The 21,024-nt window shown below is 47.0% G+C and overlaps 1 protein-coding gene across 1 annotated transcript in view; it reads left to right on the forward strand.

The window, feature by feature from the left end:
• Nucleotides 1-14,827: 14,827 nt before the first annotated feature.
• Nucleotides 14,828-21,024, forward strand: part of tdrd7b (tudor domain containing 7 b) — a 28,007-nt gene continuing 21,810 nt past the window's right edge. The window contains exons 1-3 of the mRNA XM_055938447.1: nt 14,828-14,981; nt 16,448-16,660; nt 17,277-17,421. Coding sequence (XP_055794422.1) covers nt 16,448-16,660; nt 17,277-17,421 — 358 coding nt within the window. The 5' untranslated portion in view covers nt 14,828-14,981. The remainder of the gene's footprint in view (nt 14,982-16,447; nt 16,661-17,276; nt 17,422-21,024) is intronic.

Raw genomic sequence — 21,024 nt, forward strand, 5'->3', positions numbered from 1 at the left:
AATGGTTGACGAAGTCATCAGCAGAGAGGGAGGAGGGGGGAGGAGGGGGAGGAGGATTCAGGAGGGAGGAGAAGGTGGCAAAGAGCTTCCTAGGGTTAGAGTCAGATGCTTGGAATTTAGAGTGGTAGAAATTGGCTTTAGCAGCAGAGACAGAAGAGGAGAATGTAGAGAGGAGGGAGTGAAAGGATGCCAGGTCCGCAGGGAGGCGAGTTTTCCTCCATTTCCGCTCGGCTGCCCGGAGCCCTGTTCTGTGAGCTCGCAATGAGTCGTCGAGCCACGGAGCAGGAGGGGAGGACCGAGCCGGCCTGGAGGATAGGGGACATAGAGAGTCAAAGGATGCAGAAAGGGAGGAGAGGAGGGTTGAGGAGGCAGAATCAGGAGATAGGTTGGAGAAGGTTTGAGCAGAGGGAAGAGATGATAGGATGGAAGAGGAGAGAGTAGCGGGGGAGAGAGAGCGAAGGTTGGGACGGCGCGATACCATCCGAGTAGGGGCAGTGTGGGAAGTGTTGGATGAGAGCGAGAGGGAAAAGGATACAAGGTAGTGGTCGGAGACTTGGAGGGGAGTTGCAATGAGATTAGTGGAAGAACAGCATCTAGTAAAGATGAGGTCAAGCGTATTGCCTGCCTTGTGAGTAGGGGGGGAAGGTGAGAGGGTGAGGTCAAAAGAGGAGAGGAGTGGAAAGAAGGAGGCAGAGAGGAATGAGTCAAAGGTAGACGTGGGGAGGTTAAAGTCACCCAGAACTGTGAGAGGTGAGCCATCCTCAGGAAAGGAACTTATCAGGGCGTCAAGCTCATTGATGAACTCTCCAAGGGATCCTGGAGGGCGATAAATGATAAGGATGTTAAGCTTGAAAGGGCTGGTAACTGTGACAGCATGGAATTCAAAGGAGGCGATAGACAGATGGGTCAGGGGAGAAAGAGAGAATGTCCACTTGGGAGAGATGAGGATCCCAGTGCCACCACCCCGCTGACCAGAAGCTCTCGGGGTGTGCGAGAACACGTGGGCAGACGAGGAGAGAGCAGTAGGAGTAGCAGTGTTATCAGTGGTAATCCATGTTTCCGTCTGTGCCAAGAAGTCGAGGGACTGGAGGGAAGCATAGGCTGAGATGAACTCTGCCTTGTTGGCCGCAGATCGGCAGTTCCAGAGGCTGCCTGAGACCTGGAACTCCACGTGGGTCGTGCGCGCTGGGACCACCAGGTTAGAGTAGCAGCGGCCACGCGGTGTGAAGCGTTTGTATGGTCTGTGCAGAGAGGAGAGAACAGGGATAGACAGACACATAGTTGACAGGCTACAGAAGAGGCTACGCTAATGCAAAGGAGATTGGAATGACAAGTGGACTACACGTCTCGAATGTTCAGAAAGTTAAGCTTACGTTGCAAAAAATCTTATTGACTAAAATGATATAGTACTGCTGGCTGGTGAAATAGGCTAGCTAGCAGTGGCTGCGTTGTTGGCTTTGTTTGAAAGTGTAGCTGGCTAGGTAACCTCTAACTGGCTAGGTAACCTCGACAATTACTCTAGACTACACAATTATCTTGGATACAAAGACGGCTATGTAGCCAGCTAAGATCAAACAAATCAAACTGTTGTACTGTAATGAAATGAAATGTAATACTACCTGTGGAGCAAAGCGGAATGCAATTACTCGCTCCAACCCGGAAGTGCGTATCGTAGAGGGAGAGGCAATAGAAGTGTTGTTTCTTGTATTATTGTCTTTTGTGTCTTTAGAGGACTGCTTCACCTTAATGTCCCCTTTCCCCCCTTTCCCTTTTCTTCTGTCCTTATTTTGTCCCACTTTGTCCCTTCTTTGTCCCTTCTTCTCTTCTGCCAACTAGACACTCCTTGTTAGCTAGCTAGCTTCTTCCAGGAAATAAAAAAGAAAAAAAAAAAGAAAAAAGAAGATGCCCGGAATGTGAAGCTAGCTAGCTTTTACAAAAGCCTGAGTAGATCTAGCTTGCTTCGTAGAATACCACTATGGACATGATATCACATAATGTAAACATAAAAACCAAGCCGACCTACATTCTAATCTCGCACACCTGCTGGATGGATAACTATGTGCACGTGGTAAATCCATGGTGGAGTACCAGAGACGGAAGAGGAAGTGAGACATCTCACTCGCTCCTTTTTTCTGGTTCATATACAGAATATAATACAAGTGCCATGATCTATCAATAGAGCTACAAAGGACCATATGCAGTGCCTTCAGAAAGTGTTTACACCTTTTGACTTGTCACTGACCTACACACAATACCCCATAATGTCAAAGTGGAATTATGGTTTTAAATATACTTAAGTATCAAAAGTAAAGGTATGAATCATTTAAAATTCCTTATATTAAGCAAACCAGACGGCACCATTTAAATATTACGGACAGCCAGGGGCACGCTTCAACACTCAGACATCATTTACAAATGAAGCATCTAGTGAGTCTGCCAGATCAGAGGCAGTAGGGATGACCAGCGGCGTTCTCTTGATAGAGTGGCTTGTGAAACTATTCACCCCCTTGGCATTTCTCCTATTTTGTTGACTTACAACCTGGAATTAAAATAGATTTTTTGGGGGTTTGTATCATTTTATTTACACAACATGCCTACCACTTTGAAGATGCAAAATATTTTTTCTTGTGAAACAAACTAGAAATAAGACAAAAAAACTGAAAACTTGAGCGTGCATAACTATAAACCCCCCCAAAGTCAATACTTTGTAGTGCCACCTTTTGCAGTAATTACAGCTGCAAGTCTCTTGGGGTATGTCTTTATAAGCTTGGCACATCTAGCCAAGCTTGCCCATTCTTCAAGGCAAAACTGATCCAGCTCCTTCAAGTTGGATGGGTTCTGCTGGTGTATAGCAATCTTTAAGTCATACCACAGATTCTCAATTGGATTGAGGTCTGAGCTTTGCCTAGGCCATTCCAAGACATTTAAATGTTTCCACTTAAACCACTTTAGTGTTGCTTTAGCAGTATGCTTAGGGTCATTGTCGTGCTGGAAGGTGAACTTCCATCCCAGTCTCAAATCTCTGGAAGACTGAAACAGGTTTCCCTCAAGAATTTCCCTCTTTCTAGCGCCATCCATCATTCCTTCAATTCTGACCAGTTGCCCAGTCCCTGCTGATGAAAAACATCCCAACAGCATTATGCTGCCACCACCATGCTTCACTGTGGGGATGGTATTCTCGGGGTGATGAGAGGTGTTGGGTTTGCGCCAGACATAGCGTTTTCCTTAATGGCCAAAAAGCTCAATTTTAGTCTCATCTGACCAGAGTACCTTCTTCCATATGTTTGGGGAGTCTCCCACATGCCTTTTGGCGAACACCAAATGTGTTTGCTTATTTTCTTCTTTAAGCAATGGCTTTTGTCTGGCCACTTCCATAAAGCCCAGCTCTGTGGAGTGTACGGCTTAAAGTGGTCCTATGGAGAGATACTCCAATCTCCACTGTGGAGCTTTGCAGCTCCTTCAGGGTTATCTATGGTATCTTTGTTGCCTCTCTGATTAATGCCCCCCTAGTGTTCTCCGTTTTGCTCTAGGACCCCCACAAGTGTCAAGGTACTGGTTTGAGTGTAAGCCATACACACAAATGTAAGTATGGAGGTAGTTTTGTGCCAACAAAAATAAGGGGTTAAATATGTGTCAGAAAAAACTCAAATATTTCCTGAGCTTTCTTATATCGCCTACATATAGGGCAGACACTTATGTTCCTTTTTTTCAATGGTAATATGGCATGAGTGGGACATTTATCCAACATTTTTGGTGAGTACACAGGTTGGTGATAGAAAGTATAAATACATGTTGTCAAACGTTCTTTTCACGTGTGATATTGTATATACAAATGTGGGAAAAATGTGCCCGAAATTGCTAGCAACATAAACAAACATTAGCAAACATTTTCAAACTGTTTTTGGCGTGAAATAACGGGAGAGTAGCTAACGTGACAAGCTCAACTTGTGCTCATGGTCACATAGCACATAGCACATAGCACAACAAAATAATAGCCTAACTTTTTATACATTTGTTTCAAAACAAGTTTGTCTACTTTAGAAGGTGGTCATTAATTAATCAAAACCCAATTTCAGAAACAAAACTGATTCAAATATTTGTAGTGGTTTGCCACACAGATGATCAATAGATTATAATAGATAAGGTAAATGTCTATTTTTAAAAATGGGATTGACTTTTGCCCATTCTGATTAAATTGCATATGTTGGTTAACAGGTAGTTGTGTGGGTCACCATTAATTACTCAGATGCAAAAGATATTCAGAGCATTTTATTAAATTAATTGGTAGGCAATCGCAGATTGGCACCCGGCACAGACCCGGCCACTCCTCAGACCCTGTTTCCTCTCTAGGTTTCTTCCTAGGTTCCTGACTTTCTATGGGGGTTTTCCTAGCCACCATGCTTCTACATGTGCATTGCTTACTCTTTGGGGTTTTAAGCTGGGTTTCTGTATAAGAACTTTGTGACAACTGCTGATGTAAAAAGGGCTTTATAAATACATTTGATTGATAGATTGCATTTGACTGTTGGCTGTTAAAAGGCCCTCTATGATGAACCTTGAATATTAGCGTGACTGTGGTTTGTAAAGGTCTGACAGGCTCTTTGGAGTTAGAGGTGACTAGCCTATTTAAATGGCATCCAGTATATTATTACACTTTCTGTCACGCCCTGGCCTTAGTTATCTTTGTTTTTGTTATTATTTTAGTTAGGTCAGGGTGTGACATGGGGAAGGTATGTGTTTTTGTAGTGTCTAGGGGTGTTGTATGTGTATGGGGCAGTGTCTAGTGTAGTTGTCTAGGTAAGTCTATGGTTGCCTGAAGGGTTCTCAATCAGAGACCGCTGTCATTCATTGTCTCTGATTGGGAGCCATATTTAAGGCAGCCATAGGCATTAGGTTAATGTGGGTAATTGTCTATGTTGTACGTTTGTAGCTTGTGTGTGCACTTACGTCTATAGCTTCACGATCGTTTGTTGTTTTGTTTTGTAAAAGTGTTCGTTTCGTGTTTCGTCATCTTTAACAAAAGAAGATGTCTTCATATCCCGCTGCGCCTTGGTCCGCTTATTATGACGATCGTGACAGAATTACCCACCAACAAAGGATCAAGCAGCGGTGTAACGGGAGAAAGCAACAGGACCCACCTACACAGGGCCATGGGCTCAACCTGGAGAATATCGCCACCCTCGTGAAGAGCTGGAGGCAGCTAAAGCCGAGAGGCGGCGGTATGAGGAGGCAGCACGGAAACAGGAGAAGGATCTGGGCTACACTACGTGGGAAGAGATCGACAGATGGGCGATCGACCCTAAGAGAGTGCCGGAGCCCGCCTGGGATTGGGATTCTCTGGCGCAGTGCGAGGAGGGATACCGGCGAATGGAGGCAGCACGGCGAATCGGTAGGAAGCCCGAGAGACATCCCCAAAAAATTATTTGGGGGGGGGGGGGGGGGGGGGGGGGGGCATTTGGAGCAGTCGGCGAAGTTGAGGGGTGAGTCTGAGATTGTCGTGGATTTATTGGACAGATTGGAGGAGAGTGATTGAAGAGGAGATTATGAGACATTCGAGGAGTTGTTGACGAAATTGGAGGAGAGTGAAGAGAGAGAGCTGTTGATTTGGCAGAGTATGCATGGCATTCTCCCTGAGGAGCGTGTTAGCTGTCCGATGCCACCTGTGTCAGTTCCTCGTACTCAGCCTGAAACTTGTGTTAAAGTTCCGGAAGATTTGATGCCGGCTATACACACCAGGTCTCCAGTACATCTTTACAACCCGGTGTGTCCTGTTCCTGCTTCTTGCACTCATCCTGAGATGCGTGTCCCCAGCCCGGTACCACCAGTTCCGGCACCACGCACTAGGTCTAATGTGCGTCTTCAGAGCCCTGTACGCACTGTTCCTCCTCCACGCACTAGCCCTATGGTGCGTGTCTCCAGTCCATTACCACCAGTACCGGCACCACGCACCAAGCCTACTATGCGTCTCCAGAGCCCTGTTCCTCCTCCACGCACTAGCCCTATGGTGCGTGTCTCCAGCCCATTACCACCAGTACCGGCACCACGCACCAAGCCTCCTGTGCGTCTCCAGAGTCCTGTGCGTCCTGTTGTTGCTCCCCGCACTAGTCCTGAGATGCGTGTCTCCAGCCCGGTACCACCAGTGCCGGCACCACGCACTAGGCCTAATGTGGGTCTCCAGGGTCCAGTATGCCCTGTTCCTTCTCCCCGCACTAGCCTTCAGGTGCGAGTCCCCAGCCCGGTACCACCAGTTCCGGCACCACGCATCAAGCCTCATGTGCGTCTCCAGAGCCCTGTATGCACTGATCCTTCTCCCCGCACTCGCCCTGAGGTGCGTGCCCTCAGCCCGGTACCACCAGTCCCGGTACCACGCACCAGTCCTATAGTGCGCCTCGAGAACTCAGTGTGCCCTGTTCCTGCTCCCCGCACTAGCCTGAAGGTGCGTGTCTCCAGTCCGGTACCACCAGTTCCGGCACCACGCACCAAGCCTCATGTGCGTCTCCAGAGCCCTGTACGCACTGATCCTTCTCCCCGCACTCGCCCTGAGGTGCGTGCCCTCAGCCCGGTACCACCAGTCCCGGTACCACGCACCAGTCCTATAGTGCGCCTCGAGAACTCAGTATGCCCTGTTCCTGCTCCCCGCACTAGCCTGAAGGTGCGTGTCCTTAGCCCGGTACCTCCAGTTCCGATACCACGCATCAGGCCTACAGTGCGTCTCAGCCGGCCAGAGTCTGCCGTCTGCCCAGCGGCGCCTGAACTGCCCGTCTGCCCAACGGCGCCTGAACTGCCCGTCTGCCCAACGGCGCCTGAACTGCCCGTCTGCCCAACGGCGCCTGAACTGCCCGTCTGTACTGAGCCTTCAAAGCCGCCCGTGTGTACTGAGCCTGCAAAGCCGCCCGTCTGCCATGAGCCTTCAGAGCCATCCGCCAGACAGGAGCCGCTAGAGCCTTCCGCCAGACAGGAGCCGCTAGAGCCTTCCGCCAGACAGGATCAGCCAGAGCCTTCCGCCAGACAGGATCAGCCAGAGCCTTCCGCCAGACAGGATCAGCCAGAGCCTTCCGCCAGACAGGATCAGCCAGAGCCTTCCGCCAGACAGGATCAGCCAGAGCCTTCCGCCAGACAGGATCAGCCAGAGCCGTCAGCCAGCCTTGATCCGCCAGATCCGTCAGCCAGCCAGGATCCGCCAGAGCCGTCAGCCAGCCAGGATCCGCCAGAGCCGTCAGCCAGCCAGGATCCGCCAGAGCCGTCAGCCAGCCAGGATCCGCCAGAGCCAGCCAGCCAGGATCCGCCATCCAGTCCGGTGCTGCCCCTCAGTCCGGTGCTGCCCCTCAGTCCGGAGCTGCCCCTCAGTCCGGAGCTGCCCCTCAGTCCGGTGTTGCCCCTCAGTCCGGTGTTGTCCCTCAGTCCGGTGTTGCCCCTCAGTCCGGTGTTGCCCCTCAGTCCGGTGTTGCCCCTCAGTCCGGTGCTGTCCCTTAGTCCGGTGCTGCCCCTTAGTCCGGTGCTGCCCCTTAGTCCGGTGCTGCCCCTTAATCCAGTGGGGTTAATTTGGAGGGTGGCCATTTGGAGGAGGCTACAAAAGCGGGTATTGACAATGGTGGAGTGGGGGCCACGTCCCGCACCCGAGCCGCCGCCATGATGGGGCCCACCCCGGACCCTCCCCTTTCTGTGTCAGGTTTTGCGTCCGGAGTCCGCATCTTTGGGGGGGGGGGGGTACTGTCACGCCCTGGCCTTAGTTATCTTTGTTTTTGTTATTATTTTAGTTAGGTCAGGGTGTGACATGGGGAAGGTATGTGTTTTTGTAGTGTCTAGGGGTGTTGTATGTGTATGGGGCAGTGTCTAGTGTAGTTGTCTAGGTAAGTCTATGGTTGCCTGAAGGGTTCTCAATCAGAGACAGCTGTCATTCATTGTCTCTGATTGGGAGCCATATTTAAGGCAGCCATAGGCATTAGGTTAATGTGGGTAATTGTCTATGTTGTACGTTTGTAGCGTGTGTGTGCACTTACGTCTATAGCTTCACGATCGTTTGTTGTTTTGTTTTGTAAAAGTGTTCGTTTCGTGTTTCGTCATCTTTAATAAAAGAAGATGTCTTCATATCCCGCTGCGCCTTGGTCCGCTTATTATGACGATCGTGACACTTTCATAGGGCTTCAACCTCAGGATAACACTCTGGAGATAACATTAGATAACATTTAGTGAATAAAATCAAAATGACAAATAGAAATTAAATTGGAGCTCTCTTATAACCTCACTTGGCATGAGAGGACTTTAACTTTAACATGCATTCCAGTCCAATAATTATCTAGCCATCTGGCTCTGGAGAGATTCCAGTCAGGAAGGAGCAGAGCGCAGCAGCACAGAACTATGTGAGAAATGTGAGGGAGAAAAAAGAGAAAGACTGAGTGTCGGTAGCTCAGCTGTAGTGCAACTTGACCCTATGCAGTGTAGCCTAATCCTTCCATCTGAAGTACCAACTGAAGCATTCCACTGAAGATATTCAATGTTGAGCTCTCAGCTCTCTATAAGAAATAGAGAGAGACAGAAACTGCGGGAAATAGCTTACAGTGTCTCACACAGTGACAGAGAGTAATGTTTTGCCTAGTGTTTTTTTTCTCTCACTCAAAGACAATTGTAGCATAGGCCTACCGATGAAGAAAACCAAAGTAGACCTACATGGAATAAATCACCTGTAATAAGTCCTTCACCACATTTACATGCACACCAATATCCCGTTATTCATCGGGATACTCAAGTATTCTATTTTTAAGTTGACGCATAATCATCATATCCCGTTTACAATAACCCGAATAAGCTCCTATCCCAGTTTTGAGAAACCCAAATAAGATGCCTTGGATATGCTGATCTTAGACTGGATACTTTCATACAATTCTACTAATTTTACCATGTGGGAGAGAGCCATTTTTGCCATTTTAAAGCTAATTTCATGCAATTCTACCTATTTTGCCATGGGGTGGAGAGACATTTTAGCAGTTTTAAAGTTAATTTCCTGCAATTCTAGATAACTGGCTAGACTAATTTACCAATCTAAAAATGTAGTCAGTGACTGACAAAACAAAGAGGAAAACTGCTGATGCACAACCAGATGTCAAACTTGCAACCTTATTCTTCTATTCTATTCTAACTCTCAACAGTAAAAACAAATGTCTGGGTTGGGGGGCCCCTAGCGGCTGGGGGACCTAAGCAACCACTTATGTTGCTTATCCCTGATAGTTGGAATAGTAACTGAAGCCTATTATAATATTAAAGATGCAGTCCAGGATCTTAAGCACAAGAAATTCTAATTCAGATTAAATTTGTAGCATTTCATACAAATTGCCCCCCCCCCCCCAAAAAAACTAAATAAAAATACTATCAGAAATATGTTGGATAGTTTTCACAGCTTTTCATTTCCTTAAAACTGGTCAACAAACTGATGTCATTTGAAAATTTGTCACGGAATATCTCCCTGATCCCAAAATGTATTGATGTCAACTATATTGTTGATGATGCATTCATTCTATCAATTTATTACATTATTCTGATGAGCAAGGCTATATTTACTATTCTGGAGCATCAAGGAATGACAGAAGAGAAGCTGCATGTATCTAATTATAGGCAAATTGACTAACAAATTGCCTACCAAATGTTGGTAATTATTTGCAGAAAAATATCATTTTTTAAAATGTTTTTTATTTATTACCCTATTTAAATTGTTTTTAAAATAAAATAAAATAAATAATATTCCATATTATTTTAAAGGGGATGTTTAAAGATAATGATTAAATAATGCCACCCTGAAACTTAACCATTAGGGATTATATGTTATGTAGCATGTATAAGGAATAATTTAAGTATTAAACATAAATCCAACTAGGTTGGACTGCGAGGGAGAGAAATGTGTGTGTGTGTGTGTGTGTGTGTGTGTGTGTGTGTGTGTGTGTGTGTGTGTGTGTGTGTGTGTGTGTGTGTGTGTGTGTGTGTGTGTGTGTGTGTGTGTGTGTGTGTGTGCGTGTGTGCCTAAGAAAATACTGAGAACAATTAAACTGTGTTTGAACCGACCTGGCTAGAACTCTGAGAAACTTATGATAGGACAGGGAGTACTTCTCAAGGTTTCTCTAATCTCAGGGGAATGGAACTGTCGGCTGGGTAGTGATACACAGTGCTGAGAACTCTGGAGAAGAATACAACTCACCTACTGTTCGTGTGTATGAATGTGCGTAATTAAGGAGCATGGTATAAAATGGATGTCTTTGTATTCTTGACTTTAGAACGTTCTCTGAATAAACTGTACTAACCTTTTGCATAAGCTGAGTCTTTGCCTAATTATTATTATACCCATGGTCTTACAAACCTCAGGGATTGGTCGAAGCTATTGATTGTTAGTTATTATCATTGGGATTGAAAATTCTCATGACAAGGGGGTGGATCAGCTTTAATATTGCTGATAGATTGTGGCTTCTATCAATGTAATTGTTTGCATCATTTCCAATCCTCCATATTTTTGGTGGTATGTACTGTATATATTCCTTCTGTATTATTTTCCCCTAACCCGACCACCCCTCCAGTAATTGGAGTAAACTAATGGATAACATTACTTAGGCTTCTACTTTCAGTTTATACATACTGTCACGCCCTGACCTTAGTGAGCCTTTTTATGTCTCTATTTTGGTTTGGTCAGGGTGTGATTTGGGTGGGCATTCTATGTTCTTTTTTCTAGGTTTTATATTTCTTTGTTTCTGGCCGAGTGTGGTTCCCAATCAGAGGCAGCTGTCTATCTTTGTCTCTGATTGGGAATCATACTTAGGCAGCCCTTTTCCCTCCTTCTGTGTGGGATCTTGGTCTTTGTTTGTGTGCAGGGAGTTTGCACATCGAAGCTGTTCGGTCGTTGTATTCTTTATTGTTTTGTCCTTTCAAAGTTTCACCTCGTTATTAAATTATGTGGAACTCAAAGAACGCTGCGCCTTGGTCTCTTCCGACGACGACACCCGTTACACATACTATATACATTTGACGGACACAGTATATTTTACATTAGTTATCAAAAACAAGCTACATATACTGTAGGCAGTACCAAAACAAGTTATCTATTAATTCTGTATGTTCGCAGCAAAATCTGCAGAGATGGGATGGTTGTATCCCTCATGTATACAGTACCAGTCCAAAGTTTGTACAAACCTACTCATTCAAGGGTTTTTCTTTAATCTGACAATTTTCTACACTGTAGAATAATAGTGAAGACATCAAAATTATGAAATAATACATATGGAATCATGTAGAAATCAAAACAGTTTTAAACAAATCAAAACATATTTTAGATTTTACATTCTTCAACAAGCCACCCATTGTTTGATGACAGCTTTGCACACTCTTGGCATTCTCTCAACCAGCTTTACCTGGAATGCTTTTCCAACAGTCTTCAAGGAGTTCCAACATAAGCTGAGCACTTGTTGGCTGCTTTTCCTTCACCCTGCGATCCAACTCATCCCAAACCATCTCAATTGGGTTGTGGTCAGGTGATTGTGGACACCAGGTCATCCGATGCAGCACCATCACTCTTCTTCTTGATCAAATAGCCCTTACACAGCCTGGAGGTGTGTTGGGTCATTGTCCTGTTGAAAAACAAATGATAATCTAACTAAGCGCAAACCAGATAGGATGGCGTATCGCTGCAGAATGCTGTGGTAGCCATGCTGGTTAAATGTGCCTTGAATTCTAAATAAATCACAGACCGTGTCACCAGTAAAGCACCCCCACACCCCACATCAGCTCTGGGTCGCCACTGATGGAACCGGGGGTGCCTAGACAACTCATCGGGCTTCCATGCCCTAGCTGGCTCGAGAGGTTTCCTTGCCCCGGTTGGCTCAGATGGTGCCCATCCCACGTCGGGCCTCAGCCAGATCGTCAGTTCTTGTTCACCCAGCCGGTCCAGGAGTTTTGTTTGTTTGGGGTGGCTTCCGCCGCCGATGGAACCGGGGGTGCCTAAGCCAGCCTGTCGGTCTTCCTGGCTGGCTTGAGAGGTTTCCTTGCCTCGGTTGGCTCGGCGGCTTCCCATCCCACATCACACTCCACTGGATCTTCGGGCTCCCTCTCTGCAGCAGGATCGACAGGTGTCTTGCCTCAGCCGCATCGTCTGGCTTCCATTCCTCAGCCGGCTCGCCAGGCTCTCACGCTCCTGCCGGTTCGTTGGGCTCTCACGCCCCAATCGGCTTGCCCAGTGCCCATGTCTCGGCCAGTTCGCCCCGGTGGGAAGCCGGGTCACGCCCCAAGAGGGGAGGGTACTGTCACGTCTGCTCCCGCTCTTCCCCTCCTGGCGCTTGAGGGCACCAGGCTGCCCTGCATCACGCACTCCTTCCATCCATTACGCACACCTGCCTTCCCTCGTCACGCATATGAGCGATATTGGACTCACCTGGACTCACTCATCACTTGTTATTACCTCCCCTATATTTTTCAGTTCGCCAGCTCTGTTCCCCGCTTCTGCATTGATTGTCTTTTATTTGTGTTACCTGTTTGCTGACGCTGTTCCTGTCTCGTTCCATGTCTGTTATTTATTAAATGTTTTACTCCCCGTACCTGCTTCGTCTCTCCAGCGTCATTCCATGTGACATGATTAGGATGAATAATATCTGACATTACCTTTTTAATTCTATGCACTATGAAATCTGCTAGAATCTTGGCATCACAACACTGGAGTGTAAGCGGCGTCCGATCTTTTAGGTGGACTGGATCTTTATATTTACCACCTGGTTCCTGTTTCAGCAATAGTGAAATCGGACCTTCTTGCTGAGTATCTGATATTCTACCATTTTTATAGAAGTAGTTAAAACATGCTAATAACGGTCCTTTGAGTACATCGAACAATATTTGAAATACCTCAACTGGTGTGCCATCAAGCCCTGGCATTTTCCGGACTTGAAGGCTTTAATTGCATCTAGAAGTTCCTCCTCTGTACAGCTGTCTTTCTGTACAGCTGTTAATTTTACACTATTAATACATTTTAAAAATCCTTACAATTAACTTCAGAAGACTGAAATTAAAACATGTGCTTAAAATACCTCCTTTTTCAAAATATTGTTTGTTGAATCCTGGATGACTGTCATTTGTTCATTATTTTTAGTAGAATTTCTATGTTGAAGATAAAATAATTATTTGGCGCATTTTTACTCATATTTTCACGGCCGTCAAAAGGAGGAGACCAAGGCGCAGCATGGTATGCGTACATTCTTCTTTATTCTAAGAATGAACACTGAACAAAAATAACAAAATAACAAAATGAACCGTGAAGCTACACAAATGAGTGCTGACAGGCAACTACACATAGACAAGAACCCACGAACACAAAAGGGAAAATGGCTACCTAAATATGATCCCCAATCAGAGACAATGATAAACAGCTGCCTCTGATTGGGAACCATATCAGGCCACCATAAACATACACATCACCTAGACCTACATACCCTAGACTTACAAAAGCCCTAGACAATACAAAAACTAGCGTATCCACCCTCGTCACTCCTTGACCTAACCAAAATATAAAGAAAACATAGATATCTAAGGTCAGAGCGTGACAGTACCCCCCCACAAAGGTGCGGACTCCCGGCCGCAAACCTGAACCTATAGGGGAGGGTCCGGGTGGGCCGGAGACCCCGGACTGGGGACCGTCGCCGGAGACCCCGGACTGGGGACCGTCGCCGGAGGCTCCGGACTGGGGACCGTCGTTGAAGGTTCCGGACTGTGGCCCGTCGTTGGAGGTTCCGGACTGGGGGCCGTCGTTGAAGGTTCCGGACTGTGGCCCGTCGTTGGAGGTTCCGGACTGTGAAACGTCACCGGAAGCTCTGGACTGGTAACCTTCCCCGGTGGCTACTGGCGCACTGGAGAAGTGTGCTCTTCATGGTTGAATCCAAGTTTCAACTGTACTGGGCAGATGGCAGACAGTGTGTATGGTTATGGTATGGGCAGGCATAAGCTATGGACAATGAACACAATAGCATTTTATTGGTAGCAATTTGAATGCACAGCGATACAGTGACGAGATCCTGAGGCCCATTGTTGTACCATTCATCCGCCGCCATCACCTCATGTTTGAGGTGTGATTGGGGACATTGCCCTGTGTAGGGTGCTGTCTTTCGGGTGGGACGTTAAACGGGTGTCCTGACTCTCTGAGGTCATTAAAGATCCCATGGCACTTATCGTAAGAGTAGGGGTGTTAACCCCGGTGTCCTGGCTAAATTCCCAATCTGTCCCTCAAACTATCATGGCTACCTAATCATCCCCAGTTTACAATTGACTCATTCATCCCCCCTCCTCTCCCTTGTAACTATTCCCCAGGTCGTTGCTGTAAATGAGAACGTGTTCTCAGTCAACTTACCTGGTAAAATAATAAGTCGTAAACCCTGCCCATTACTACAATTTATTAACCCGTAGCCCTAACCTTAACCACACTGCTAACCTTATGCCTAACCCTAAGACTAAAAAGCAATATTTTTGGCTTTGGAATCTTTGGAATCTTTGGAATCTGACTTTGTGGCTATGGAAGCTAGTGGAAACTATGTTTCATCGCCCCCTATGCAAAGCTGCGAAGTTGGCCAATCACATGAAGTTAGCCAATCACATCACGGATGAGGCATAATTCATTTCTGTTTAATTTAAATAACAACATTAAACCCTTGTTTAGCATGATCTAGTCCAATTGTGGCATGTTTGCCATTTTTTTTATCCGTTTGCATCAGTTTAAATGGGGGACTTTTATTTTGAATGCAAACCGCCGATTCCACAGTTGTTGCTCACGCTAATGTTGTTCACGACACACACGTGGCTACACTAACCACAAACCGGACGACTGAGAGACGCTTGGCTTGGTTCGACCGCAGCGTTGAGTGAGAGAGGGGATAGCTCTGAACAGTCAGGGTTAGACTTTCAGGGAGTGTGACGAGCAGGTCGTGAATAAATTAACCGGGTCACCATCCCCCGTATTCCTTCCCAGCAAGGTAAGAGTTTATTGAATGTGTGATTATTGAATTATTTCACAAAAATTGTAAAGATTTCAGTTTGATATTAGCCTATTTGTTGGCGGTGAACGCTTTGGATAAGCGCTCTTTGAGTGCCCCCAAGTAGTGACATGAGTACGGAACTCGATAGAGCGCAACGTCGCTTGACATGACACTTGGGGCTTGTTGCTGTTGGTGACAGTTGCAAATGCACATTTAGAATTTAGATTGTATTTTACAGACTAATTTATCCCAAGAAATCCTTTGCTTTTTCGGTTTTTAATGTCCGCGAATAGAGCGCCAACTTTATCCAATTCTCCGTTGGCATGGAGGGTATGGATGTGACATATTACGTCACCACTTGTTCTGTGTTTTCTGTGGAGAGGAAATCATGTGAAGAGAGTGGCACGAGACGCGTTCACTGACCTATTATAAACAATGTATCACGTTGACATATTTGGTTTTCATCCACATTGTATTTTGTATTCAGAACCACTTCTTAAGTCATAGGCCTATTTAGTAATATTTATTTCGGTTTACAGTATTTACAAAAAGTCGAGAGAGCGTCAAAGAAAGTTGCTGGAGAAAATTGAGGGCGTGCCTTTCTGTGCCAAATTCGAGAACTGTCTGTATCTTATATCAAATCAAATAGCTGAAAATAAACACAAAATCCTCTTGCGATAAAACGACTCTACAAGTATCTATTTGAAGCTAAATCAAACTGCATACACTGCAAATTCCAGATTGGGGCGTTGTGCAGTGTGCCGAAGTTATACACGAAACTGAATGCCCTCGATTACAGTGAAATGTAATAGTGAAACCTAATTTGAACATCGTGAGAGAAAGTCAGTGCTTTCTATGTTTACCTGATATTAGTTTACAATGTGGGGCTATGATTTTAGTTTTTAACGTGATTCGGTTATAGGCTACAAAAGTTGTATTTAGACAGTTACGAATTGTATCATAAACATCTATTATTATATCTTTTTGTTTGACATTTGTCAGTGTCAGATATTGAACTTAGTGGATGTTTATACTGAGGTTAAACTTCACTGAACTTTTACAAACTGGAGGGCCCGGTGCCAGTCTGTTTCAACAAAAACAGACTGGAAGCCACCAGAGAAACTCTAGATCCTACTCTTTTCTCAGATCAGTGATGAGAAACCTGTTTGACAAGGCACCCCTGACCCAATGGACCAATCCTTTTTAATACAACAAATCTGTATTGTCCCCAAAGACAGGTTCAGAAACATAGGCCTACAACTATAGCTTCGTTACCATAGCAACTATTACCATGTTATTTCCACTTTGCTATAATGTAAAGTGCTTACCAACTAGTTTGCCAGGCCTCTTCCCTCTTGGCCTCTATCCCTCCTTTGAAAAATAGGTATTTTGACTTCAATGGGACAACCAGGTAAAATAGAAATGGTCATATATAAAATGCCCTTGTTTTGTGTTCTGTCTAGATGGCAGACGTAGAGCTGGTGAAGAAGATGTTACGGGAGGTGCTGACGGCCAATAAGAGCGGACCCGGGGTGTCTTTGTCCCGCCTCCAGTCTGAATACAAGGATCTGACTGGTGAACAGATCCCTCATAAGCAGATGGGTCATGGCAACCTGGACGCTCTGCTGCACAGCATGCCCAGCGTCGTCCGCATGGAGCGCAACCGCTCTGGGGAGGTGAGGAGAGAGTGTGTGTGTGTGTGTGTATATATATATATATATATATATATATATATATATATATATATATATATATATATATATATATATATATATATATATATATATATATATATACCTACATATATATATATATATATATATATATATATATACATACCTATATATATATATATATATATATATATATATATATATATATACATACATATATATATATATATATATATATATACATACCTACATATATATACACATACACACACCAACAGAGAGATGTATGGATGAGCAGACCGACAGACACACAAACACACATACAAACTGAGACACTGAGAGCGGGGTACCACAGGGTAAATACACTCTTTAGCTCACACCAGCTGGATGCTAATCGTTCAGAATCATTGACTTTTGAAAAACGTCATTTTCCAGCCAGCCAGCCACTGGATAAAATGAACAGTTCAAGCGTTCTAATTATCCCCTAATTACCAGTTCTAAAAGTCAGACTGATAATGTAGCTATTAGCTAACTGTTGTGTGTTTGTGTGTGTGTGTCTGCATCTTTGTGTATGTGTGTGTGTGTGTGGGGGGTGGGGTGTTCTCTCTTCCCTCTCCAGATGGTGTATTTCACCTCGGTCTCTGGTGAGACTGCCCACGTCGCCAAGCTGGTGGCTCGCCAGCGTACCTCGAAGAAGACTGGACGACCTCAAATGGTCAACTGTCAGATGAGAGTGAAGCCTGCCGCCCCTCTCGTCCTCAACGGTAAGGCGTGTGTGTGTGTGTGCGCGTGTGTGTGTGCGTGCGTTTGTGTGCGCGCGTGTGTGTGTGTGTGTGTGTGTGTGCTTTTCCATAACCATTAGACTTGTAGACCTATAGAATGGCAAATTGGGTCTTATCTGAATAGAGGATGCTTGTGACTGTCACTGAATGCCTTTAATTGTATTAGCAGAGAGGTGAAATTCAAGTGTTTTGAAACTATGATTTCACCTCATACTGATTCCATGGAATGCCACCTTTTGGATCAAAACTGGGGAACATTCAGTTAACTTATCAAATTACACAGACACTTGAGCTTGTTTTTAGAATATGCCTGAACTCAATGGCCTACACGAGTTTGCAATGGTACAATGATGTAGGACAATTAATGTACTTGATATACAATTCTAAGTTGCCAGGTTGAAAGTTAATTTATAGATATTTATAGATATTTTGGGCCGGTCCAGAGGTACTAAGAACAAAAGCCTCGTACAAGACCAGACGCTGTACCGACACACTAAGAGTTTATTTTCAAATTGGTATATCCACCAATTTTTCACATTTGTGTTTTTAAAAATCAGAAATTATTACTTTTGGGTACATTCATGTATCTGTAAAATACTATTCTCAGATTTTTAATTCATAGATTTCAGATGTGTATGAAAATGTTTTTTTTTTGCTAAATGCTATATATCCATTGTTTAGCTGGTGTAACGGCGTTCCTCTCTCTCTTCATAAGAAGAGGAGGAGTAGTGATCGAGCCAAGGCGCAGCGGGTTGTGAATACATGATGAATTTTATTTATAAGACAAAACGAAAATAGACAGACTTAGTACGACGAACTGACATAACACACGCAGAACGAACGAACAAGTACTTACTACAAAAACGCACGAACAAACCGAAACAATCCCGTATGGTGTAACATCGACACAGACAGGAGACAATCACCCACAAACAAACAGTGAGAACACCCTACCTAAATATGACTCTTAATTAGAGGAGAACGCAAAACACCTGCCTCTAATTAAGAGCCATACCAGGCAACCAAAACCAACATAGAAACAGATAACATAGACTGCCCACCCAAAACACATGCCCTGACCTAAACACATACAAAAACAACATAAAACAGGTCAGGACCGTTACAGAACCCCCCCTCAAGGTGCGAACGCCGGGCGCACCAGCACAAAGTCCAGGGGAGGGTCTGGGTGGGCAGTTGACCACGGTGGTGGCTCCGGCTCTGGACGCTGTCCCCACACCACCATAGTCACTCCCCGTTTCTGTCTTCCCCTCCCAATGACCACCCTAAAACTCACATCCCCTAAATAAACGGCCAGCACCAGGAGAAGGGGCAGCACCGGGACAAGGGGCAGCACCGGGACAAGGGGCAGCACCGGGACAAGGGGCAGCACCGGGACAAGGGGCAGCACCGGGACAAGGGGCAGCACCGGGACAAGGGGCAGCACCGGGACAAGGGGCAGCACCGGGACAAGGGGCAGCACCGGGACAAGGGGCAGGTCCCGGCTGATATACTCTGGCAGATCCTGGCTGAGGGACTCTGGCAGGTCTATGCAGGCTGACGGCTCTCGACGCTCATGGCGGGCTGACGGCTCTCGACGCTCATGGCGGGCTGACGGCTGTCGACGCTCATGGCGGGCTGACGGCTGTCGACGCTCATGGCGGGCTGACGGCTCTCGACGCTCATGGCGGGCTGACGGCTCTCGACGCTCATGGCGGGCTGACGGCTCTCGACGCTCATGGCGGGCTGACGGCTCTCGACGCTCATGGCGGGCTGACGGCTCTCGACGCTCATGGCGGGCTGACGGCTCTCGACGCTCATGGCGGGCTGACGGCTCTCGACGCTCATGGCGGGCTGACGGCTCTCGACGCTCATGGCGGGCTGACGGCTCTCGACGCTCATGGCGGGCTGGCGGCTCTGGCGGATCCTGTCTGGTTGGCGGCTCTGGCGGATCCTGTCTGGTTGGCGGCTCTGGCGGATCCTGTCTGGTTGGCGGCTCTGGCGGATCCTGTCTGGTTGGCGGCTCTGGCGGATCCTGTCTGGCGGGCGGCTCTGGCGGATCCTGTCTGGCGGGCGGCTCTGGCGGCTCCTGTCTGGCGGGCGGCTCTGGCGGCTCCTGTCTGGCGGACGGCTCTGTAGGCTCATGGCAGACGGGCGGCTTTGCAGGCTCATGGCAGACGGGCGGCTTTGCAGGCTCATGGCAGACGGATGGCTCAGACGGCGCTGGGGAGACGGATGGCTCAGATGGCGCTGGGGAGACGGATGGCTCAGATGGCGCTGGGGAGACGGATGGCTCAGATGGCGCTGGGGAGACGGATGGCTCTGGCCGGATACGGCGCACTGTAGACCTGGTGCGTGGTGCCGGAACTGGAGGCACCGGGCTAAGGATAAGCACCTTCCTACTAGTGCGGGGAGCAGGGACAGGGCACACTGTACTCTCAAAGCCCACTCTATACCTGATGCGAGGTACCGGCACTGGTGACACCGGGCTGAGGACAAGCACATCAGGATTAGTAGGGGGAGAAGATACAGTGTGTACAGGGCTCTGGAGACGCACAGGAGGCTTTGTGCGTGGTGCCGGAACTGGAGGCACCGAACTGGATACACGCACTACAGAGAGAGTGCGTGGAGGAGGAACTGGGCTCAGGAGACGCACTGGTAGCCTAGTGCGTAGTGTAGTCACTGTAGGTACTAGGCTGGGGCGGGGAGGTGGCGCCGGAAATACCGGACCGTGGAGGCGTACTGGCACTCTTGAGAATTGAGCCTGCCCAACCTTACCTGGTTGAATGCTCCCGGTCGCCCGACCAGTGCGGGGAGGTGGAATAACCCGCACCGGCCTATGTAGGCGAACCGGGGAAACCATGCGTAAGGCCGGTGCCATGTATGCCGGCCCGAGGAGACGCACTGGAGACCAGACGCGTTGAGCCGGCCTCATGACACCTGGCTCAACACCCAATCTAGCCCTACCAGTGCTGGGAGGTGGAATAACCCGCACTGGGCTATGTACTCGTACAGGAGACACCGTGCGCTCTACTGCGTAACACGGCGCCTGCCCGTACTCCCGCTCTCCACGATAAGCCTGGGAAGTGGGCGCAGGTCTCCTACCTGCCCTTGGCCCACTACCTCTTAGCCCCCCCCCAAGAAATTTTTGGGTGTTACTTACGGGCTTTTTGGGCTTCCGTGCCAGACGCGTTCCCTCATAGCTCCGGTTCCTCTCTCCGGTAGCCTCTGTTCTCCTCAGTGCCTCCAGCTGTTCCCATGGGAGGCGATCCCTACCAGCCAGGATCTCCTCCCATGTGTAGCAACCCTTTCCGTCCAATATATCGTCCCATGTCCATTTCTCCTTATTTTCCTGTCCCTTACTCCATTTACTCCGCTGCTTGGCTCTGGAATGGTGGGTGATTCTGTAACGGCGTTCCTCTCTCTCTTCATAAGAAGAGGAGGAGTAGTGATCGAGCCAAGGCGCAGCGGGTTGTGAATACATGATGAATTTTATTTATAAGACAAAACGAAAATAGACAGACTTAGTACGACGAACTGACATAACACACGCAGAACGAACGAACAAGTACTTACTACAAAAACGCA

This window comes from Salvelinus fontinalis, chromosome 11, assembly GCF_029448725.1.
Source record: "Salvelinus fontinalis isolate EN_2023a chromosome 11, ASM2944872v1, whole genome shotgun sequence".
Taxonomy (NCBI): Eukaryota; Metazoa; Chordata; class Actinopteri; order Salmoniformes; family Salmonidae; genus Salvelinus; species Salvelinus fontinalis.